The 19,932-nt window shown below is 42.0% G+C and overlaps 1 protein-coding gene across 1 annotated transcript in view; it reads left to right on the plus strand.

Moving 5' to 3' along the window:
• agbl4 (ATP/GTP binding protein-like 4) overlaps positions 1-19,932 on the plus strand; it is a 163,568-nt gene that overhangs the window by 96,209 nt on the left and 47,427 nt on the right. The window contains exon 6 of the mRNA XM_037250705.1: positions 13,005-13,044. Within this exon, the coding sequence (XP_037106600.1) occupies positions 13,005-13,044 (40 nt within the window). The remainder of the gene's footprint in view (positions 1-13,004; positions 13,045-19,932) is intronic.

Raw genomic sequence — 19,932 nt, forward strand, 5'->3', positions numbered from 1 at the left:
ATGATTAAGTTCGGGTTCCGACTCTTCAAACCTCCCTCCGGCTCAGCCCCTCTGACTCAGACCAGCAGCTCGGCACAACCGGCGGGGTCCTGGAGAGCGCCGATAACAAACTGGTCCAGCCAAGCGGCTGATCTTCTCACGCCTTCCCAAACATGGACCCACCTTGCTCTCTCATTCCGAACTCATCTTTTTTCTTCCACTCCCAATATGGACAAAGTATATTTCATCTTTCTTTGTATTCTTTTTTATTTATTTTTTTACTTGGGTTGTGTGAGCGAGATGGATGCCGGTATCTTCGTGTCTCTTATAAGCCCCCATACCTCTTCATCTGGACACCTGTGCACCTTTATATTATGATTTAGTGCCTCTGTTCAGTTGCTTGATTGTCTTGAGCAGGTCTCAGGCTCACTGAAAGAAATGTGGCCTGCTTTTCATCATAGCCTCAGCAGAACAGCGCATTGACCATTGAAGAGCAAAAATCACAGTGGGAGTTTTCACAATGTCTGTTTTTCCCTCGCAATTTTCTAAAAAAAAACATTTAATGGTGATTATAAATCCATTTTCCCTTTTTTGTGGTTCAACAACAATTTCCAAGAATTTTTATTTTTTGTTCAGTTTGCATTTGTTTGCCTCATGCTTTTGAGATGTCATTAAAATGTGATGGACAGAATTTCAATGAAAGATCCCTGATGTAAAACCTGCATCAGGTTACTGTAATGAGTAAGCGAGTCTTGCGGGAAATTGCGGGTCTTGTTGTCGAAACTGTTGCAAATACGGGCGTGGCATGTAAAAAAGAAAAAAAATACAAAATATGTATTTTTGGGTGAGTTTTTAGAAAATCAAAATTCTGCTAAATACTACTCACAAAGTGCCACAAATTGGACAGCGCTCATTTATTCACTTCCAAAGTTTTCAGTGTCACTTGTCAAATGGCTCAAAGTAATCGATAGACTCTGAGCCATCTTTCCGAGTCACCGTCAACACAACTGTCCATCATAAAAGACAGAAAATAAATGCATCCAGTCTGCTGCTTTGGATAATGGATAACTTGTGCCACTTATGCAGACCTGCATACCAAGTTCTAAAAGAAAGATCTCGACCCAATGAGACGGTTCTTTTCCAACGCCATTTTTCTTTCTCGGTTGCTGTGGAAACAGGTGAGCAGATTCCCCACTTCAGTCAGTTGCTAAATTTCACGGTTGGCGTCTTGCAGAAGCTACGGCGGTTATGCACTTTTACACACAGCGTATTGTCTTCAGGAGAATTTTCGTCTCTATTAAATTACAGAGCGGCGTAGGGAAAAGTGAGATCAAGGGTGAAGAAGGACAATAGGAAGGCTACTTAAAAAGCCAAGTAACCTTTTGCGTTTTCAAACATGTCGGATAGCGATCCCCCTTATGGTCGGCCTTTTGTCAAGCTGTCAAAGTGCCTCCCGATGAATTCAGAACGATGCTCAAGAGGTAGCTGACGTCTTGTCCGAGCCTCTTCTGGTGTCCATCTTCTTTCTTTCATGGATCAATAGTTGTCTTTGTTTTGAATTCACTCCTCTCCTCTCCTTCCTCTCTTGTATTCATCTTTGACAGGGCAGCCCTAAATGTCTGCTTTAACTTGCCGCTCACAGCCTTCCTCAAAGCACATTTACATACACATCCATCACGCTGTCAAATGCAAAGGCATGACGCCGTGTAAAATCCAGAATTGGATTATGGCCTTGTCTCATTCCTGACACCGACTGCTCTCGGCTGGCTGGCTGGCTGGCTGGCTGGCTGACTAAACTGTCCATGCTCAAGTCGAACAGCTTGAATTGTTAGCGCTGTGTGTCTTTTACCGTTATGCTTTATATCCACGACACATGTTTTACACACTCGATGAGCTCTCCGATAACACGGCGTTTTGAAAAACTTGACAGTCATACAGTTGAGCCGCTAACATCCTCATGTGAGAAAACTTTATGTGTGTGTTTGCAAAGTGTATTTGGGAAAGAAAAAAAAAAACACACACGCACACTGCAGAAATATAAATCAAGCAAGGTGATGATAACTTTGGTCTTGACACGGCGATCCATCGTCTCGCCTCGGCACCGAGTGCTTTTTTTATTTTAGCCAGCGGCGGCGAGAAGCAGCAGGCTGCCACTGAGAGGCTTTTTGACTAGCGTATAATTGTTTTGGGGTAATGAGCTGGAAAAAAAAAGGACAGAGAAAAGAGAGGGTAATGCAAGAGAGTGGGAGCGCAGGAGCAATGACTATTATAGATGGCAAGATCAATAAAAGCACCACGGTAAACATGAGTCGCAAAACAAAAGGAGCAATTTGAGAGAGCACGTGTAATTACAGTTTGACCTCCCTTCCGACAACCCCTTTCATTGTAATGTGTAAAAAAAAAAAAAAAAACTGTTCTACATAATGAAGCTTGTTTACGTGCGCAGCGTGCAATCAAAAAAGAAGACTTCATTTAACTTTGCGACTGAGAAAAATTAGGCGGGGTGGGGCTTAGTTTAGGGTTCATTTCATTCACTTTTGAAGTTTCTTCTGAACCCAGGAGAAGAAAATTGATTAATTATGCATTAAATCACAGATTAAACGGTTCTGGTGGGATTCGGCAGCGATACAAATGTCTGAACATACTTTTTCTGCCCTTAATTCATCAAAACTTGATTAGATTCGACAGGTGGGTTTGGGACTTTTGAATTATTTGTTGCCATGGCATTGTCAATATGTGGAGTCACACCAAAACAAATCACATTTATACAATGTACAAATCTATGGTTATGAAAACATGATGTTTTTGAGATTTTTTCGAGAGATTTCTTTTTTTTTTTCGGTCATTCACTACCATTGACCGCTATAGACGTCAAAGATTCATTTTAGTTAAGGAGAAAAGGAGGCCATAAGGAGGAAAAGATTGCATTGAATGTGATGTGAGCACATCTGCTTGTGTTCACATTTCTTTGTGTTGCTTTATTTTATCTCCGCGGGCTGTTTTGTAAAAGAAGGTATCTCCCTCATGAATTTGAGGGCAAACCAAGGGCAAGGAGCAGCTCCCAGGTTGGACAGATAGCATTGATTTGAATCGAGCGAGCTCCGAGAGTGAGCGAAAGGGTCAGTTTGTCTTGCACGACCTTTCCACATTAAACTTACCACTCTTCCTCAGATCAAAATTACCACCTTCCATGGCGATGAGAATTTTAATTAGAACTCTGGGCTATCTCATCTCCGAGTGTGTGATGAGCTAAAAGACTAATTCCCATCTACCCCCAACCCCCCTACCCACCCACCACCGCCACTCTGTCTGTTATTTAATAGGCTCTTTGTTATCTATCTGCTTGGGTTTGCCAGGTACTTAGGGCCCCTCCATTGGAATATTAGGTATTCTGATGAGACGGGCAGCTGTGTGCTCCACGCAGATGCCGTCCGCTGTAATCAGCTCTCTCAAAAGAACAGCTCTCATATCTCCAGCAAATGTAGCCGTTTTTTTTTTGTTTTTTTTGATTGCCAAATACAGAGCCGCAAATTGTTATGAACGAGAGAGATGTATTTACCGGCCGTATGAAAGACAGCGGCACCAAACAATTCAATTCCTTTCAGGTTGATTCACGGTGCCCGAATGCACTTTCCCGGATGAGGACGTTTGCTAATGGGGGGCTATGAATAGGATTCCAGTTCACCCCCTCTGAATAGGTTATTATGGGAGACAACTGTTCCGAATTGAAATTTTGTCGAAATGCTTTACAGCGGGTTTCGTCCGTTTGACAACGAGCTTCAAGGACGACGAAGATGTAACCTCGGGAGAGATTGGGCGGCGACTCACAAAATCAATCCCAAATCCAAGAGACAAACAGCATGTAGAGACGTTCACATAAAAACGGTCAACAAGTGTCAACAACCAGTCCAAAAGGATACAAGTGGAGGGATGACAGGATCACTTCCAGCAGGTACGAGCAAGTTGAACAACCAAATTGTCCGACTTGCATTTTCTCTCCATCCAAATTTAATTTGTACTTTATTAACAGCAATGCACGTCTTAGCCTTCAACATGAAAATGCTGTGTTCAGCTGACACCTTATCCAATAACAAATTAATGAGCATGCATAATAAGGGAAGGAAATGTTGTAGAAACACTTTTGGAGCTTAGTGTTGCTTGAAAAAGGATTGTTGTTACAGCTAGTCGTGTTTATACTTCCTTTTGACCAAAAAGGAAATTATAGTACTTGGGCAGATGTTATTTTAGCATAATCGTATACGTGTGTATGCTAATTTTAGCTTAGCATGTTTCACTTCCTCATGCCGCCCTCATCTCCCAGGAATAAAAAAAAAAATATCCAAGAAGTAAATACAGGAAGTGAAAAAATCGACCACCCAAACTGCCGCAAGTAAAGCCAAGCGGGATTTGCCGGACGACATTTATTCCCATAAACACTCCCCAATCACAAATTACGTGAATTTACAACATTCTAAAGCCCATTCCAGTAAGTCTGACACCTTATCAATGAAGTTCCACTCTATAATTAGTGCCTTAATCACCCTCCTAATTCAACTGCTCCACAGCCTATTACCCCACCCTGTCTCCTCTTCCACTTTGCTCTCCCCCCAAAAAAAAACCTGCCTTCTCATTCTCTTTGCCTTTTTCTAAATCTATGGGCTTCTTTTGCCCCCCCCTTTTATCCCGCGTCGCTCCTCAGTCCTCATCATCCCGCCAGCCCAACACCTCTGTCCTTCACCCATGTGGCTTCTCAAAGGGCCAAATGAGCGAATCCTTCTCATTAGCAGTGCATCGGTCCAACGTGCCTGGAGGGAGGCACGCAGCTCAATTCTGAGCTCAGCAAAGCTCTTTGGACTCAATGAGATAGTTAAGCAATGAGGTTTAATACTCGATTGTGTGCGATGCGCCGATGGATGTATTAGCAAGGGAGGAGCTACAGAATAGATTAAGCTAGCAAAGTACACATCTGGAGCCTCCGCTTCACCGACATTATCATTATGTTGCTCGGGGTTGAGGTCGGCAACTTGAAATATTTGAATACCGTCCGTGAAGAACTGCATCTTTTTACTCTTCGCACAGTTACGTCGCCACAGTGGAAGCACAAAGTGTCTGTAATGTGATTTGTCCTAGCGAACCCCAAAACGCCCTCGCCACCTCAACCCTCTCATTAGCCCCTTCCCACCACACGTACCGCCCCCCCCCCCATGTCTAATTTCCACACTAACCCAATTAGCATCTCGTCAATAATGCTCAGCATTTCATTTTGCTGCTTTAATTAACAAATTCAATTTACTCAAAACTGCTGTGAAAACAAATTGAAAGCGGAGGAAATGGAAAGCCCTTAGCTTGAGTCTGAGTCGGGATGTAGCTAAGGTGATTACAGATGCGCCACTTTACTGTTTTCTTGTTTGTTTGACCTCAGGAGACTGTACAGCAGACTCCATGGCAGGAGAGGAGATCTTGCCACGGTTGACGGGGAACCGAGGTGATGCCCTGTGGTGTCAGTGAACATTCAGGACATTGGTGTATTAAATAATAATAATTGTTTGAATGAGCTAATCATAACTGGAGCTAAGGGCGTATACAAATGTGCAAATATGCTCAAAAAGAATTCACACTACAGAAAAAACAAGGCAAAGTTCATTTTGGTCCATGCCAATCAACATTTTTTTTATGTCCACTTTGAGTCTTTTTGACCTTTTAGGCCCACCGTGATTGTAGTTATCCAATATCCAATTCTAGTGTATGAATCAGTGACGAATGAGTTTTGAAAGCTTCATTGACTCAATGGAGAGCCGCTCGCTATGTATTGTGCAGAGTTAGCTTGGCTTATTTTTCAAGTACTGTCTGTGAAAAGCACATTTATTTTTCTTCTTGGTCATAGGCTCTTGTGTTGAATCCTCACTGGGCCTTTTTTTCCCAGTTGCAAAGAATTTTTTCAAATACTTGTTTTCATTTTGCTAGCTTGTGGTTTTATAATTAGCGTAACGCCATCAAGACAGTTAGCTGCTTGACATGCTTCACGAGTCAGTCATAGACAGATGTAACGGAGGTCAAATATTTTTCAGCCTTGGTTAGTAAATAAACCAGAAGTACTGTTCTTTCATCTGTGAGGCTCGGTCCATAGTGGCCCAATCATAATGAGTCGTGTGAGCCACAAGAATACCAATGGCATGAAGTTGTTATTGTTTCAAAAAAACTGAAAGACAATTCATCATTATTTGCTACATTCTCCAAAATGAAGTTTTCTTCTAAGAAATTGGAATGAATGGCTTTCTTGTCATCAATTTCGCTTAGCATTGCTAGCAATTGCCACTGCTAACAAAAGAAGCATCATTTTAAATTGCAAGAGGAAGCGGATGTTACATTTACATTTTTTTTTTTTTTTTGCATGTGTACACATTTCCTCTACTTTGAACATTTCGCTTCCTTGTTGTCATTATTTTCACATCCTCGTTTGCTCCCGTTCATATCGACCCCTCAATTCCCCCCGCTCATTTTAATACGTGATCAGAAGTGAGCAGACATCTGGTCAACGCGTGGACATCTGGAGAGGGCGTCGTGGCTTGTTTTAACATCTCAACGAGGCGCTTTTGTTTGCATTTGCGTTTCTGCAGCGCGCCTTCAAACTCGTTGCCCTCGCTCTCCCGCTCTCTCTCTCCCGCCGCACGCAGCTAATTATTATTCCATTTAATTACCAGTCGCGCAGCAGTCCAGCCCGCTTCAGCTTTAAAGAACCATTCAGCACTTCATTTCGATACCTGATTAAACTCTGTTAAATGGAAAAGTTATGCCAAAGAAAATGCTTTAGTCACACAACATTTTGTTTCATTTCTTTTCTAATACGTCTCTCGCCGTCTGGTTACTTGAAGATAACGCCCATTTGAATTTGTTTGGGGGTATATTGTAAATATGAAAATAAAAGTGTTTTGAAATGGGAGGGGGCGCTACGGCAACGAGAAGCAAACTGTGTCCGCAGCTTGCAAGTACACACTTGAATCCATAAAGGCAATAAACCGATAGGAACGTACACGTCGCTTGACCTTCAGCTGTAATTAGGTCCAGAGGAGAGATGGGTGAACTTTTCAACCTTACGTCTTGTCTATTGATACTCGGACGGCGTTGTCTGAATAACAGAACGATCAATAGAGTTGACTGTTGCGGACAGGTACAAGATTTTTGAAACTTTGCAAGTCGCTTCAAATCCCATATGGACTAATCCCACTTTAATTTTCCATCTCTCACATATGATTGAAGACTCTGTAATAAAAGAAAAAAGTGATGGAAATATAACCGTAGCAAGCCAAGGGTGTTTTTTAAACTTTACTACTGAGGATTTTCTAACCTTAAAAGAGTATTTCAATAGAGAAACCTCACAGTTATAGCGAGACGACAGTGTTTTTCAGGATAATTCAAGTTTGGACTGAATCGATACAAATGTAGTTTAGTTCGTCTTTTCATTGCAAATGGAATGCAATAATCAATGAGGCCTCATTTCACAAGAATCTTCCCAGTATTGTTGTTGATGCTCCATATTTAAAAAAAAAAAAGAAAAAAAGACATGAATCGGGTAAAATGAATGCGCTATTTGTATGATAACCTATTTAAGTGATCCTTTGCACTTTTGCTATCTTGTGCCTCTTCGACCGAGAGGTCATCGATTGAACATTTCCAAATATACAGCAGGTCAGTACGCCTGCACTATCAGGTCAATCATAACCCAGTGGGGAAATGATGATGGGACAGAGCCCTCCTTGCTCCGGGTGTGTGTGAGTCCAATGGTGTGTTAAGGGGTTCAAGAATGCTGGATCTTTGTCCTTAAGTCAATAATAGCTCCCTTGGTATCAATACGGCATCATTGATTCTTTGCCAGGTCAAAGAGGAACCTCGCAGGATCGTACGTTAGCTGTATTGTTTGTGCTTTTATGTACTGTACAGTATTGACTCTCGGCTTGGAGTAAATATTTTCCCAGTTCTGGGTTTTTTTTTTCTCCATGGTTTCCTCACACATTCCCAAAAATGCAATTTGCCCATTGATGTAAACATTTGTTGTTAATAGTTGCTGGTCAGTTTGAGCACTATATTTATATATAGTTATATTAATATCTTACCATGCTGTGTAACAGACCACCTTGAGTTCCTACAGCACTTTCTGTTTTACATTTTGAAATTTATGGATCATCACGTAAGCATGCCCTCTATTTGACCAATGGTTTCTTTCCCCGGAGTTCTTTTTCTGTCTGTCTCTAGATGATCTACGGTGTTAGCCAACATAGCAGGGCTCCTGGCTGGCGCTATCTAGCAGCAGACTCTGATCTATATGCCCCCACTAACTCCCAGTAAAACAAAAGAATTGATTTGAAAATGCTTCCACTTTTCTCTAAATCTACGCATGGCTTAGCGCTACCCTACAGTGTTGACCAGCTCGCTGAGTACACAGACGGACAGATCCCTGATGTCTTTGACTGGCCTTACCGTGGTTTCCTTGCTTCTTTTTGGACTTTTATTGGTAGTTCTTTAGAGTTCTTGACATCGAAACACCTTCGCAGGTAGGTAGGTAAATGGTAATAAAACATGGATTGACAAAATGAAAGTGGGCAAGGGGTTGATCCCTGTGGCAGCCCTGTTGGAAGCTTTTTGTCTGCAGTTGTTGGGGTTTACCCTTCTTTGGTATATTTGAACTAAATCACAACACAGCAGCAGACGTGTCTCGGGACTCACTCCGACCCAGCTCGAGCGCCTTTTACAATGCTGTCAACGTTGCCGGGGTCACCGATTGCCAAGTCTGGTTACAAGGCCGGAAGTCGAACAGCAGGGCTCGAGCTCATTTCATCTCATAAGGAACAAATGCGGCACAATGGCTCAATTTATGTTCCCCTCAGCCCTCTTATTATTGCGCACCTTGTATCCAGGTGATATTTTACGATAGCAAAGAATATCTTATTTTCTCCAGGCTGACCTTAGTTGTCCTTCTATCATTGCCATTGCTCTCCTAATATTAAGCCTTTATCTTTCCCCACGGCTGCTTCGTCTCCTGATAAAGAAGCAAGCGTCCACTTGAAACATTTATTAGCACTTTTAGACCCGCTAACAAAATAATTTCATCAACATACAGTAGGTAGAATTCTGGATTTTTCAATCTCAGTGGAATGTTCTCAAGTCAACCGTCAACTCCAGTTTGTCGGTGGGATATTGATAACACCAAGCGTATTAGCGAGGCCAACTCGAAGGCCGCCCGAGCCGTAAAGCGTGGCACCTGGGGGCCCTTTTGTTATAATCTGCTTGACAACGCTGCGCTATAGGCCATAATCAGCCAGGTGCACCAGTTATTGCCTTCAAAGTCTGAGTATTAGAAAAGAGACAAGTGGGGGCGGTGCGGTCGTAAAGCCTCGACCCCACGGGGTGACGGACAGCTGGAGGAAGGCCTTCTCACGGCCATCTCACCTGCTTTTTCTAATTGGTCTTCATAAATGCGGAATGAATTCATGATGGAAATGAATCACGCTTTAGTGTGAGTCACTGTGAATCTCGCCTTCATCGATATTCGGGCGCTAAGCTAGCGTAAGCGACATGTATTATCTATGTAGCTTTTAAAAGGAGCTGGAGAGAGGTCGGCCAGGCCCTCGTGCAGGTGGCCATAGGTAGCCTCTGCCTCCGTTGGAGAAAAGGCGGCTCTCGGCTCTCACAAGAAATAAATCTTTCATTTGGTTTGTTGTATTTTTAACCAAGGGCTTCTTGGTCACGCAACAGCGAGCCCAAGCTCCGCCTCCCCTCTGCTCCCGTCCACTCTATCCTCTCAACATCATTTAGATAACATTTCCGCGAGCTACTTTCTTGAACAAATGAGCCAAAAAAGTCTTTTTTTTTTTTTCCCCCCCTCGACTTGAAGTGACATTTTACAACAGTTTACTGAATTGACCGATTGTGTTATAGAGATTAGATGTTTTGGACCTACAGGAAAAGACTTTTTATACCACCACAATGAGCACAATGTAAAATTGAAGTCTGGACTTTTATCTGTATAGTATTTAAAAGAGACTCAACAGGATAAAAATTTTTTTTTTTTTTTTGCTTGCTTGCTCTTCCAACACTTTTTGATATTGTTGAATTTGCCCGTGCTGTCTTTTCTCTTAAGAATGCACCAAACTTTTGATTTCCTATCATTATATTTTTGAAATAGAAGTAGGTAGTTTGCATAAATGGCTTTCATTCCTGACTGGCAGAATTCAAATTTTCTATGATTGCTTTGCTTCAAACTCAGTCTTGTGGTGGATCCTAAAAACTACAAATGCTTGTGCACTTAAGTGTAGCATTTTGCTATGTGCCCTCATGTCTCTGACATCATCTCATAGATGACTTTAGTGGGCCAGGCAGTTGAACCATGAGAGCTTGTTGAGCCCATGAGCTCATCCTTACCTCATTTTCCTACCCCCCTTTGTTACAGACACGACAGAGAATGACTAAGACGGGCCAAAATGGGAGCTGTAAAGTGCTGCTGATCTCGTGTGTGTGTGTGCGTGTGTGTGTTCATGTAATATAGTGGGATGTTGTCACCATACACACTATTGCTCAGCGTTCAAATGGAGGCATTGATCTCAAAGATGGATGATGACTAAGATATTTTTATTTTTCACAACTCCATTGACTGTGTGTGTGTGTGTTTGTTTTAAAATAATAAAAAAATAAGTAATAGAAAAAAATAAACATAACATTAATAATCCTTACTTTCTTTCGACACAATTCCTTGGTAGGTGTTAAGGTCACATTGTAATATCCCCGTTTAAACAACGCATGTTGGGTTGAAGCTGAGTATAATTTAGCCATATTGACTTTAAATTAATTTGAAATGAGCTACAAAATGATGTCTCTCATCTCATCTTACACTTTGCTCTGCAATAACCATCAGCAAATATGAAAAGTTGTTTTTGGAGGAAAAGTTGACGGATTGCTTCTTGGGTTGATTGAGTTTGAATATTTGAAGTACAATCATGTTGTTGTTTTTTTTTTACAAATTATATTCCATTGCATTTGAAAGGCTTCAGAGACAAATTAACATGACTGATCTGATTAATTGTTCTTTTTCTAGAAAACCATTGGGTTGTCCGAGTCAAATCAGAAAACTATTTATTTAACTAAACAAAAATTCCAATTCATATGGAACAGTGATTATAGATGCAAGTGGAGAATGTGATGGCAGCATTCGTAGAGAAACCAAGCAGTTTGTCTTTTAGTCAGAACATCAATTTTCATTGGTTTTAACTCTCTTGCAAAATTGCGTCTTTCCACTTATGGAGCCACGGATCGAACTTTATCAGGCCGCATTAATAAACATCCAAGAATAGAAGCGCTGCTCTAGGCTTGATTGGGAAAATAAATCCATGTTTTTATTACAACTTTAGAACACGGACGCCTTAAAATACTGAAGTGAGTTAATTGTGCTTAATATATCTTCATTTAGTTTTGTAGAGTATGTTAAATTCAAAAATACAGTCTAGTTAATTTGATCAGCTTGCATACAATCTTATTTACATCCACCAGAGGGTGCTAAAGAACGAAAATGAGTATTAACTTCTCACAAGTTTGAATTTTAATGGAAGTAGTTCCTGCTGTGACCTTTGGGACTTGGTGATGACCTGCGTGCCCTGCTTGGGCAAATTAGCCGCCTGACCACTTAAAATTGTGTTTTAGGAAAAGAATGAGAGTCAGTAAATGGAAAAGTGTGTGTGTTTCTTTTTACATTTGTCTCATTTGTATGTGTATCACTATCTCCCAGTCCTTTTAAAAATCTTGTTTGGTTCATTGTTTTTTTGTTTTTTTTTCTCAAAATGACCAATAAGCTCATATCGTCTTTCTCATTGTTGTTATGCACGCAACTGCTTTTTATTGTCTGAGAATTCCTTTACAATTTGGATTCCAACAGATTCATACATGTCATTAAATATTTGGCTATTTACAATTCAATTTTTTTTAAGGCAATAAATTCAATTGTTCAAGCTAGCACTCGTGCGTGCGTGTGTGCGAGACTGAAAGGAGTGCGGACAGAGCGTGATCTCCGCTCACACGCCGGCTTGTTGTGCGTCTCATGTTGTCACAGTGACCTCTGCTGCTTGCTTGGTCACCCAGCCAGCTTCCATGTGGCTCCGCACATCACATGCCAAGAGTCATTTTTTTACCCCCATGTGTTATAAATAAATAAAACATGACTTTATTTCTAGTTGGATTTTAAATGTATTTAGTAAAAGAAGCTCATTTTTAATGCCACTGCATGCAAGAATGAGATAGCAAAGTCAATGAACCTACTTTTGGAATCGTGTGCCACTTCTTTCCCATATTACACGCCATAAGTCTCTCTTTGTAAGAGCCTCCACTAGATACTAAATGAATGTTTAGTCAGCCATCAGCATGTTCCACTTGAGGCGTGCATGTGAGGCGAGAAGGACTCCGAGTATTCCATAAGTGTCTCTTTGCTTTTCCCTCCGAGCAACTGGTTAATGTGCTTGGATGTAAATGATGTGTAGCTTTGACCGTGACCTAGCTAGTGTGACACGCATGCACACACACACACACACACAGTTTCTTGGATATCTTCTTTCCTGAGGGACTGTTGGTTCAAGAGGGTTGAGGTGTTGATTACTGGAGTGCTCGCTCGTCAAGTGTGTGTGTGTGTGTGTGTGTGTGTGTGTGTGTGTGTGTGTGTGTGTGTGTGTGTGTGTGTGTGTGTGTGTGTGTGTGTGTGTGTGTGTGTGTGTGTGTGTGTGTGTGTGTGTGTGTGTGTGTGTGTGTGTGTGTGTGTGTGTATCTTCATGTGCCACCTTCCATCTTCTCCTTTGAAACCACTTATCTGACACACACTAAATAAAGTTAGCTAGACTACTTTCAACTTTAGCATGCTTCCTCATATAGTCCAAATATAAAAACAAAATATGTTTCCCAAACCATCTCATAGAAATTTTGTTTCTTGATTTGGATGATTCGTGATCATGTGATCAAGTGATGAATTAACAGATGTTTTTGCTTCCTTTCAGCAACAACGACAGCTGGACCTGTTAACCATCACCAATTGTGGTAAGTCTTTGCTATTTTCATATTTTACCGAGTTATAGCCTCATACACTCGCCCCAAAAACAAAATGTAATTTTTTTTGGGCACAATGTTGGATGAGACTAAATCATCTGGATCCAGATATATGTTTTAAAAAAGAACATACATTTATTATTATGTGAAACCACTTGCCCCCTCCCACAATTCTTTTTTTTTTTTTTATAAATTCAGTGTGGTGATTTTATACATTTGATACCTTGGCATAACTAGCACATGTTTTTCTGTTGATTCAACGTGAAAACACAACTCAAAGCCCCTCCATTGCTCTCCAGTTGTGAGAAAGGCACCGATGTGGAGAGTAGCGTGAGCAGAAGTTTGCAAACTCAGAGCGGCGAACCAGATGGGGATGGCAAAGGGATATAGAGAGACCCATATGTCCAAAGTATCTGTGAGATCTAATGTGCTTTGATTAGAATCACGCACACGTGAAGCTCTTGCGGCGCAGGTTAATTTCGGGGGTTTACGTTGCAGCTGTTCTTACAGACGGCACCGATGCCAGCGTTGGCTGGTCTTCACGGCTCGACAGAGGGCGGCCACAGTGAGACATGAGGTGGGAAGGAATGAAAGAACAACATGAGGGAAGGCTTAAAAGTACGGAAACACCTTTTCTGGCTAAGTGAGAAGAAGAAAAAAAGACTTTGTGTTGGATTACACTTTTCTTTTAACATCTGAGTTGTCAGTTTGTGTCTTAAGATGGAAATTTATGGGTGGCTTTGTGGTAGGGTGAAAGAATGAATATCTGTTGAACAAAGGTGCCAAGCTGCTGAATTTAAATTGAAGGATTTAGTTTCTCCTTTCTCAGAAAGATTAAGCAGAAATTAGTCACTTGTAGTTGAACTAAGTTGGAAGATGATGGAAGAAGCTCCAGTCATTCGAATTTTTACTTCAGAGTCCGATTTGACCTCCACTACACAATTTGCTTACTTACTTGGCATCGATGACCGAGCCTTTTCTTCTCGACTGGCTTAATCTATTGCGACCGCAGATTAGAATTGAGTGAGGCGAAATAGTTACCATTACCTGATAAGAAGTTTGAAAGCAACAATGTGTGTTTTCAAACAACACTAACAATGGACACAGTCAATACTTGAGCGCCAATTGTTTACCCTTTTTCGCAGCCCAGCTTGGTAGATTTTTATCCATAATGTAAATCCATTTCATGAATTAATAATTGAAACATTTGCTTTTTCTGGGTGGGTTGTGTTGTGGCCGTTAGAAACATCATCTCCCTTAGCCCAATGCGCTTATTTCTTTGTGATATGATATGATTTTGAAGTTTCATAGCAAATTTGAGCATTTTCAGCATCATGTATCCTGTCCGCACCGGTCTGTCCGTCCGTCCGTCCGTCCGTCCGTCCGTCCATCCATCCATCCATCCATCCATCCATCCATCCATCCATCATCCATCCATACATTCCATCATCCATCCATCCATCCATCCATCCATCATCCATCCACCCATTCCATCATCCAATCCATCCCTCCATCCATCCCTTCACCCAAATCCATCCATCCATCCATCCATCCATCCATCCATTTCCCAACCATTCACAAGGCCACGTGATTTCATGGTAGTATATTTATGTCTTCCCCTCATGTGGTCTTACCCATCATCAGCCCACTCTTTCTCATCTTCCCACTGTAGCGTCGAGTCGACAGCAGGAGGGATCACCGGGGGCTAACAAACTTTATTACCGCCGTGGCTAACATGTGTTCTCCATTGTGTTCATTTGACTAGCCAGTAAACAGTCTGGCACCTAATTGACAATCTCCAAACATACAGGCTTTGTGAACGTAGCACGCCATATCTCCACCGTCTACCTTCTCAGTGTTATTTCCCACACTCATCCGGGCGCCACCCACACAGAGACCCACTCAAACCTCTCTCGACCCTCCTTAATTGGACACTTGAGCGGCACGCGGCTGCATCTGGCTTCTGTTGAACACAGCCTGACATTTCAGACCACTGACCTTTCCAGCCCCGCCACAACTAAATAATGATTAGTCCCGGCAATGCTTTTCACCACAGCAACAGCAACACAAATTAACTGCCGCCGGACACACACGCGGCAACAAAAACACCTGAACGCTTTGTCTTCTCGCAGTGAGAAAATGGGGTGCGGACATTGATTTGAGAGGCCATTGTCATTCTTTTGGCCCATCGATTAGATTGTCCTTTTCCATATGTGCAGTTGGCGCGCAATAATGTGTTGTTGTAAATCAACTCGGCTCGCCGCTCTTTAGTCTCTCCTTTCGCCTTTTATGCGCTCTCAGCATTACGGCAGAGAAAAAAAAAGGTCAATCATATTCATGAAATCCGGGCAGGTTTGAGAGGACGCTGGCACGTGAATGCAGCATGTGAGCATCCAATGCAATGACGGGGATTACTTAAATGTTTTGCTTTTCTATTTTGCTCTCAAAGGAATGGAAGCATTTTTCGGGCCAGCAATAGGGGACTATCATGTTTGTTTGTTTGTTTGGTTTTTTTACAACCGTAAAGTACACAGTAGCACCACACAAGAAGAAGAATATTAAAACACAAATCAAAGTATAAATATGTGACGCATTTTATGTGGAAAACGGATATGAATATTACATGCTATATATGCAGATGTAAATGGAAAAATTCATGCATAAATTGATACAGTATCTACACTGAGCGAAAGTGAACGGCTGCCAGTGCTGTAAAAAAAAAAGCATTAGCAACATTGCCACGTTAAACTCCTCTTATTGTTGCATCGTTTCCCCATGTTCAAGCTCATCAAACCGATATAATTATCAGAAAAAGATCACCCAAGTAAACATAAAAAAGTGATTATAAGCCTGTGTGAATTAGTAGCCTGCACGTCGTCTAGGCCCTGAAGAAGCAAAGCAGCCCCGGAGCATCATCAGTCTATAGAATATTCTCCCAAAGTTTTTTTCCTGTTTTTTTATTGTGTTGTTAGAAACATTAGGTTATCTTTTTCTAACATCTAATTTTTTTTGATAATCTTAAACAGTGATGAAACTGCCAAAAATTTACAATTGGCAGCAACAATCCTAAATGGCGTATACATTTGGTGATCAATGTATTAACTATCAACAGTGGAACAACAACTGTACATAAAAAAAATAATATCGAAACAATTTTCCCAGGCTATTGAGAGCGGCGCTCATTTGAACCTTGTTCATTAGAGCTTTCTACCCGCAGATATGCTTTTTGTTCCTCGCTTTGTTTCTCCAGGCAGACCTTATTACGCTGAGGTCACGCTCGCAACCAGCCGACTGCTGAAATTCAACGGCGCCGTCTGGATTTTTCACATTACTTTTGTGTAACAGCGGGAACGAGAACAATACAGTGGGACGCGGATCTCACATTTGCCACACGATCGGAAACGCAATCACTTTAGCCGTATTGTTACCATGGAAACAGCATCGGGTGACAAATTGTAACTTCAAAGTGGGTCACGACAGCTCCGACGGCGTTCACGAGATGCTACAAAACAAGTCGGATTGTAACTTATATTAATTATAAAACCAAAACGACTAAAAAGTTTCATTTACTCACAAATTATTATTTGAATCTAAAAAAAAACCATAGCGAGATACAAAACCTCAAATTGCTTCAGATGGTTGTATTTTAACCATCTACAAAGGAATAACAAAAAAAAAACAAAAGTAGTGAAGGTGCCATCAAAACGTCCAAGTAATGTTTTGATGTCTCTGTTGTCACGCCATGTGGCGCATTTAGCAAATTGTGCTCACTGAATTCTGTCATAGTTTGGTCGACGCCTCCCTCCGTCCCTCTCAAGCCTTCAAGTAGAGACAGATTATTTATTGCTTTTTTTTGTGCCAGCGCCATTACTGTCCAACTTTGAAGAAAACACTTTTCTGTTGTCTGGCTTTAACCCTCTTCATTTATTCTTACCGTAAGATGCGTAGCGTCAAAAACTTATCGCTTAGCAAGTATTTCTGTGAAGTGACCATAATGAGCATCCTGGTCCCCTTTTTAGAATTCAAACAAGAGTTTGAAGTGGAGTCTTCTTGAGTTTGTTTGTTTCTCTGGTGTTGTCCTCCTTTAATTAGAAACAATAAAAGTGGCAGCAACACAGCAAAAAGACTGCAGTGAAAGTGTAAAAACAGCTCGGACACACTTCGCGCAATCTCCTGCCTGGTGTACATGTAGACCTGAACTGATAGAAATCTTGGAGGGAGGGGCGAGAGGGGGGGGTTGAATTTCCGCTTGAACGACTTTGCTTTCAAGCTGCAGAGATTTGTTTCCACGGAGGCACCTGAAAAGAGGGAGGGCACGAGTAACACTAAAGAAGAAAAAAGAAGAAAACATGCTTTTGTCTAAATGATCAGTTGTGAAAAAGCTTGCTATTATTGGCCTAATTATGTTTCCTGTCGGTGTGAATTTGCATATTTTCTCTCCCGCTCTATGTGATGCCTCACTTCCATTTTGTTGCAGTGTAAAAAGCACATAAAGGAGGGAATGGCTGCCGACGGGAGGGAGGGAGCACTTGCTTCTTCATATTGAGCAGTTTGTTTTATTGAATGCTTCTCCGCAGCGTGGCTAAATAAGCAGCGGCATGCTAATGAACGGGGCAACCAGGGATGCTAATGTAGCGACGCCATGGCGACCCGCGCGAGGGCCATTTTTTCAATCTGGGCCCGTGGCCTCCATTTTGAAAATATTTGTCATCAAACAATTCCACGCCCAAATGTCTCGAACAAATAGTATGCTAATTTCACGCCGCGTACACACGCGTGCTTCTTGTTGCTTCGTGCAGGGGAAAAGGAAAGCAAGAGACTTATTGGCCAGGAAGGTATGTGACCAAGTCGCTAAATAGGCTGTGAACAGGCTGGAGGCTTCGAGATGATTTCTTTGTCACCAGTGGAGCCACCAGTGTTGCCGAGCACTGCTGTGGAGCAAATCCTCCCACAGAGCACTGATTGGATTTTTGTTCCGCCGAGCCTTTTGTGTTCAGAGCGTATAGGGACTAGATAATAGGGGTTGATGCCACTCTGTCTCCCTGTTATGGCTGCTGGATTGAGTTCTCGGACTCTGTGTGTGTGTGTGTCTGTCTGTCTGTCTGTGTGACTCCATCCCTTTTCCAAACAGCCATGATATCGTCGCTATTCACACCTAACCTGGCTTCTCGAATATCTGGGCCTGAAATTTCCATTCTTACTAATGTCAAGGCTAAATAAAATGTTAATCCAACATACCTGCCATTCAGCTCAAGTCTCGGAGGAATGTTCAATGTCACAAATGCAGCGCAGACCACCTCACCTTGCCAGCAGATACGCACCACCACCGGTCAAGGTCGTTGTCATAGTTTGACGCTCACTTATGTGTGCCGGTGGCTGTGTATGGTAGAGTACTCGACTGTATATATAAATAAAAAAATGATGAATTATTAATTTCCATAGGGAAATTCCACATTTAATTGCCCTGTTTTCTCCGAGGGGTCAGGTGCAGGAGCATTCCGTTAAATCCGGGGGAAAACGCCACTCAGCTGTCCTGTGTGTGACTTTGTACTGACCTCTAATGGAGACGGTGGAGGCATCCAGAAAGGTTATTACAGGACAGTGACTGCTAATGACGCTTAACCGCCGCTTTCTAGTAGGTCGGGAAAGAAATGGTCACACGCGAGTCACCCTCAGTTCGGGTTTTCTTTTAAGTGTTAAATTTCATTTCAATAATATCTTGTCTCGTCTTCACCTTTTAAAAATGCTTTACCTTCATTGCGCATTTTAGGTATGATTTCCAACCGCACGATTTTGCATTAAGCTACACTCTGCTTCCATTAACCTTTTCTCTTTTACTACTAGCTAAGTAATGCTTGAGATATTTTGCAATTTGACTGGAAGATGGATTACAAATTAAGTGTTTACATCGCAGCTCAGCTTCTGCATAAGAAAATGTTACCATTTCAAAATAATGTTTTTTTTTTTTGACACGGTAAACATTAGCTTCATATCGGACTGTCAGTCATTGCTGTAGAGCACAGGTGTCAAACTCAAGGCCCGGGAGCCAGATACGGCCCGCCACATCATTTTATGTGGCCCGCGAAGACAAATTGTGCATCAAATCCGTGTGTCATTACTAGAATTGCAAATTGTTCACTTTTAATCATATCTTTTTTTTTTAATATTTGACCAGTTTTTACTCGTCTGATTTGAAAACGAGTCATTTGTCAGTTTGTTTTGTAGCTTTTACTGTATATAATCTGAGGTGCTCATACATTTATTTGGCTTGACAGTCATAATGGCCCTCCGAAAGAAGCTATGACTACGATGCGGCCCGTGAAAAAAAGAGTTTGACGACACCCCTGCTGCAGAGAAATATTTGTGAGCTCAATAGCAACCAGGATTACTGATCTGAGTGACCTTGACCACCCTTCACGAGACAGATGGAGCAATTTGAGTGTCTGTGTGGTCGCATGTTAAGTAAATCGCACTCTTTTTCACAGCATTCTCCCTCAACATGCCCTCTTTATACTTGGCTATGGCATTCGACGCCGTGCCACGCAGTCCCCATCAGCCAAAACAAAGAGCGAACATTGGGTCGGCCCGAGTTTTAGCTGCCATTATCTGTCAGATGCCGCGCACCTGTGAGCCGGGCCGCATGACGGGCAGCCGCTGGTTGCTCAGCCAATCCCAGCGGCTCCCTGCTGTCAGTTAGAGCGGCAATAAAAGTTCTCTGTCTGACAGCAGCCCTGGAGGAAAGGCTAAGAGAGGCAAAAAGACAAAGATGTGGGATGCCATTATGGTGAGCTGTATTCTTCCAGACTAAACCTTATCCACTAGCCATCATGCGCTGAGGCTCACCTGCCTGCCAGATAAATGGAGATCAGAGCAGATGGA

The sequence above is a fragment of the Syngnathus acus genome, chromosome 4 (genome assembly GCF_901709675.1).
Source record: "Syngnathus acus chromosome 4, fSynAcu1.2, whole genome shotgun sequence".
NCBI lineage: Eukaryota > Metazoa > Chordata > Actinopteri > Syngnathiformes > Syngnathidae > Syngnathus > Syngnathus acus.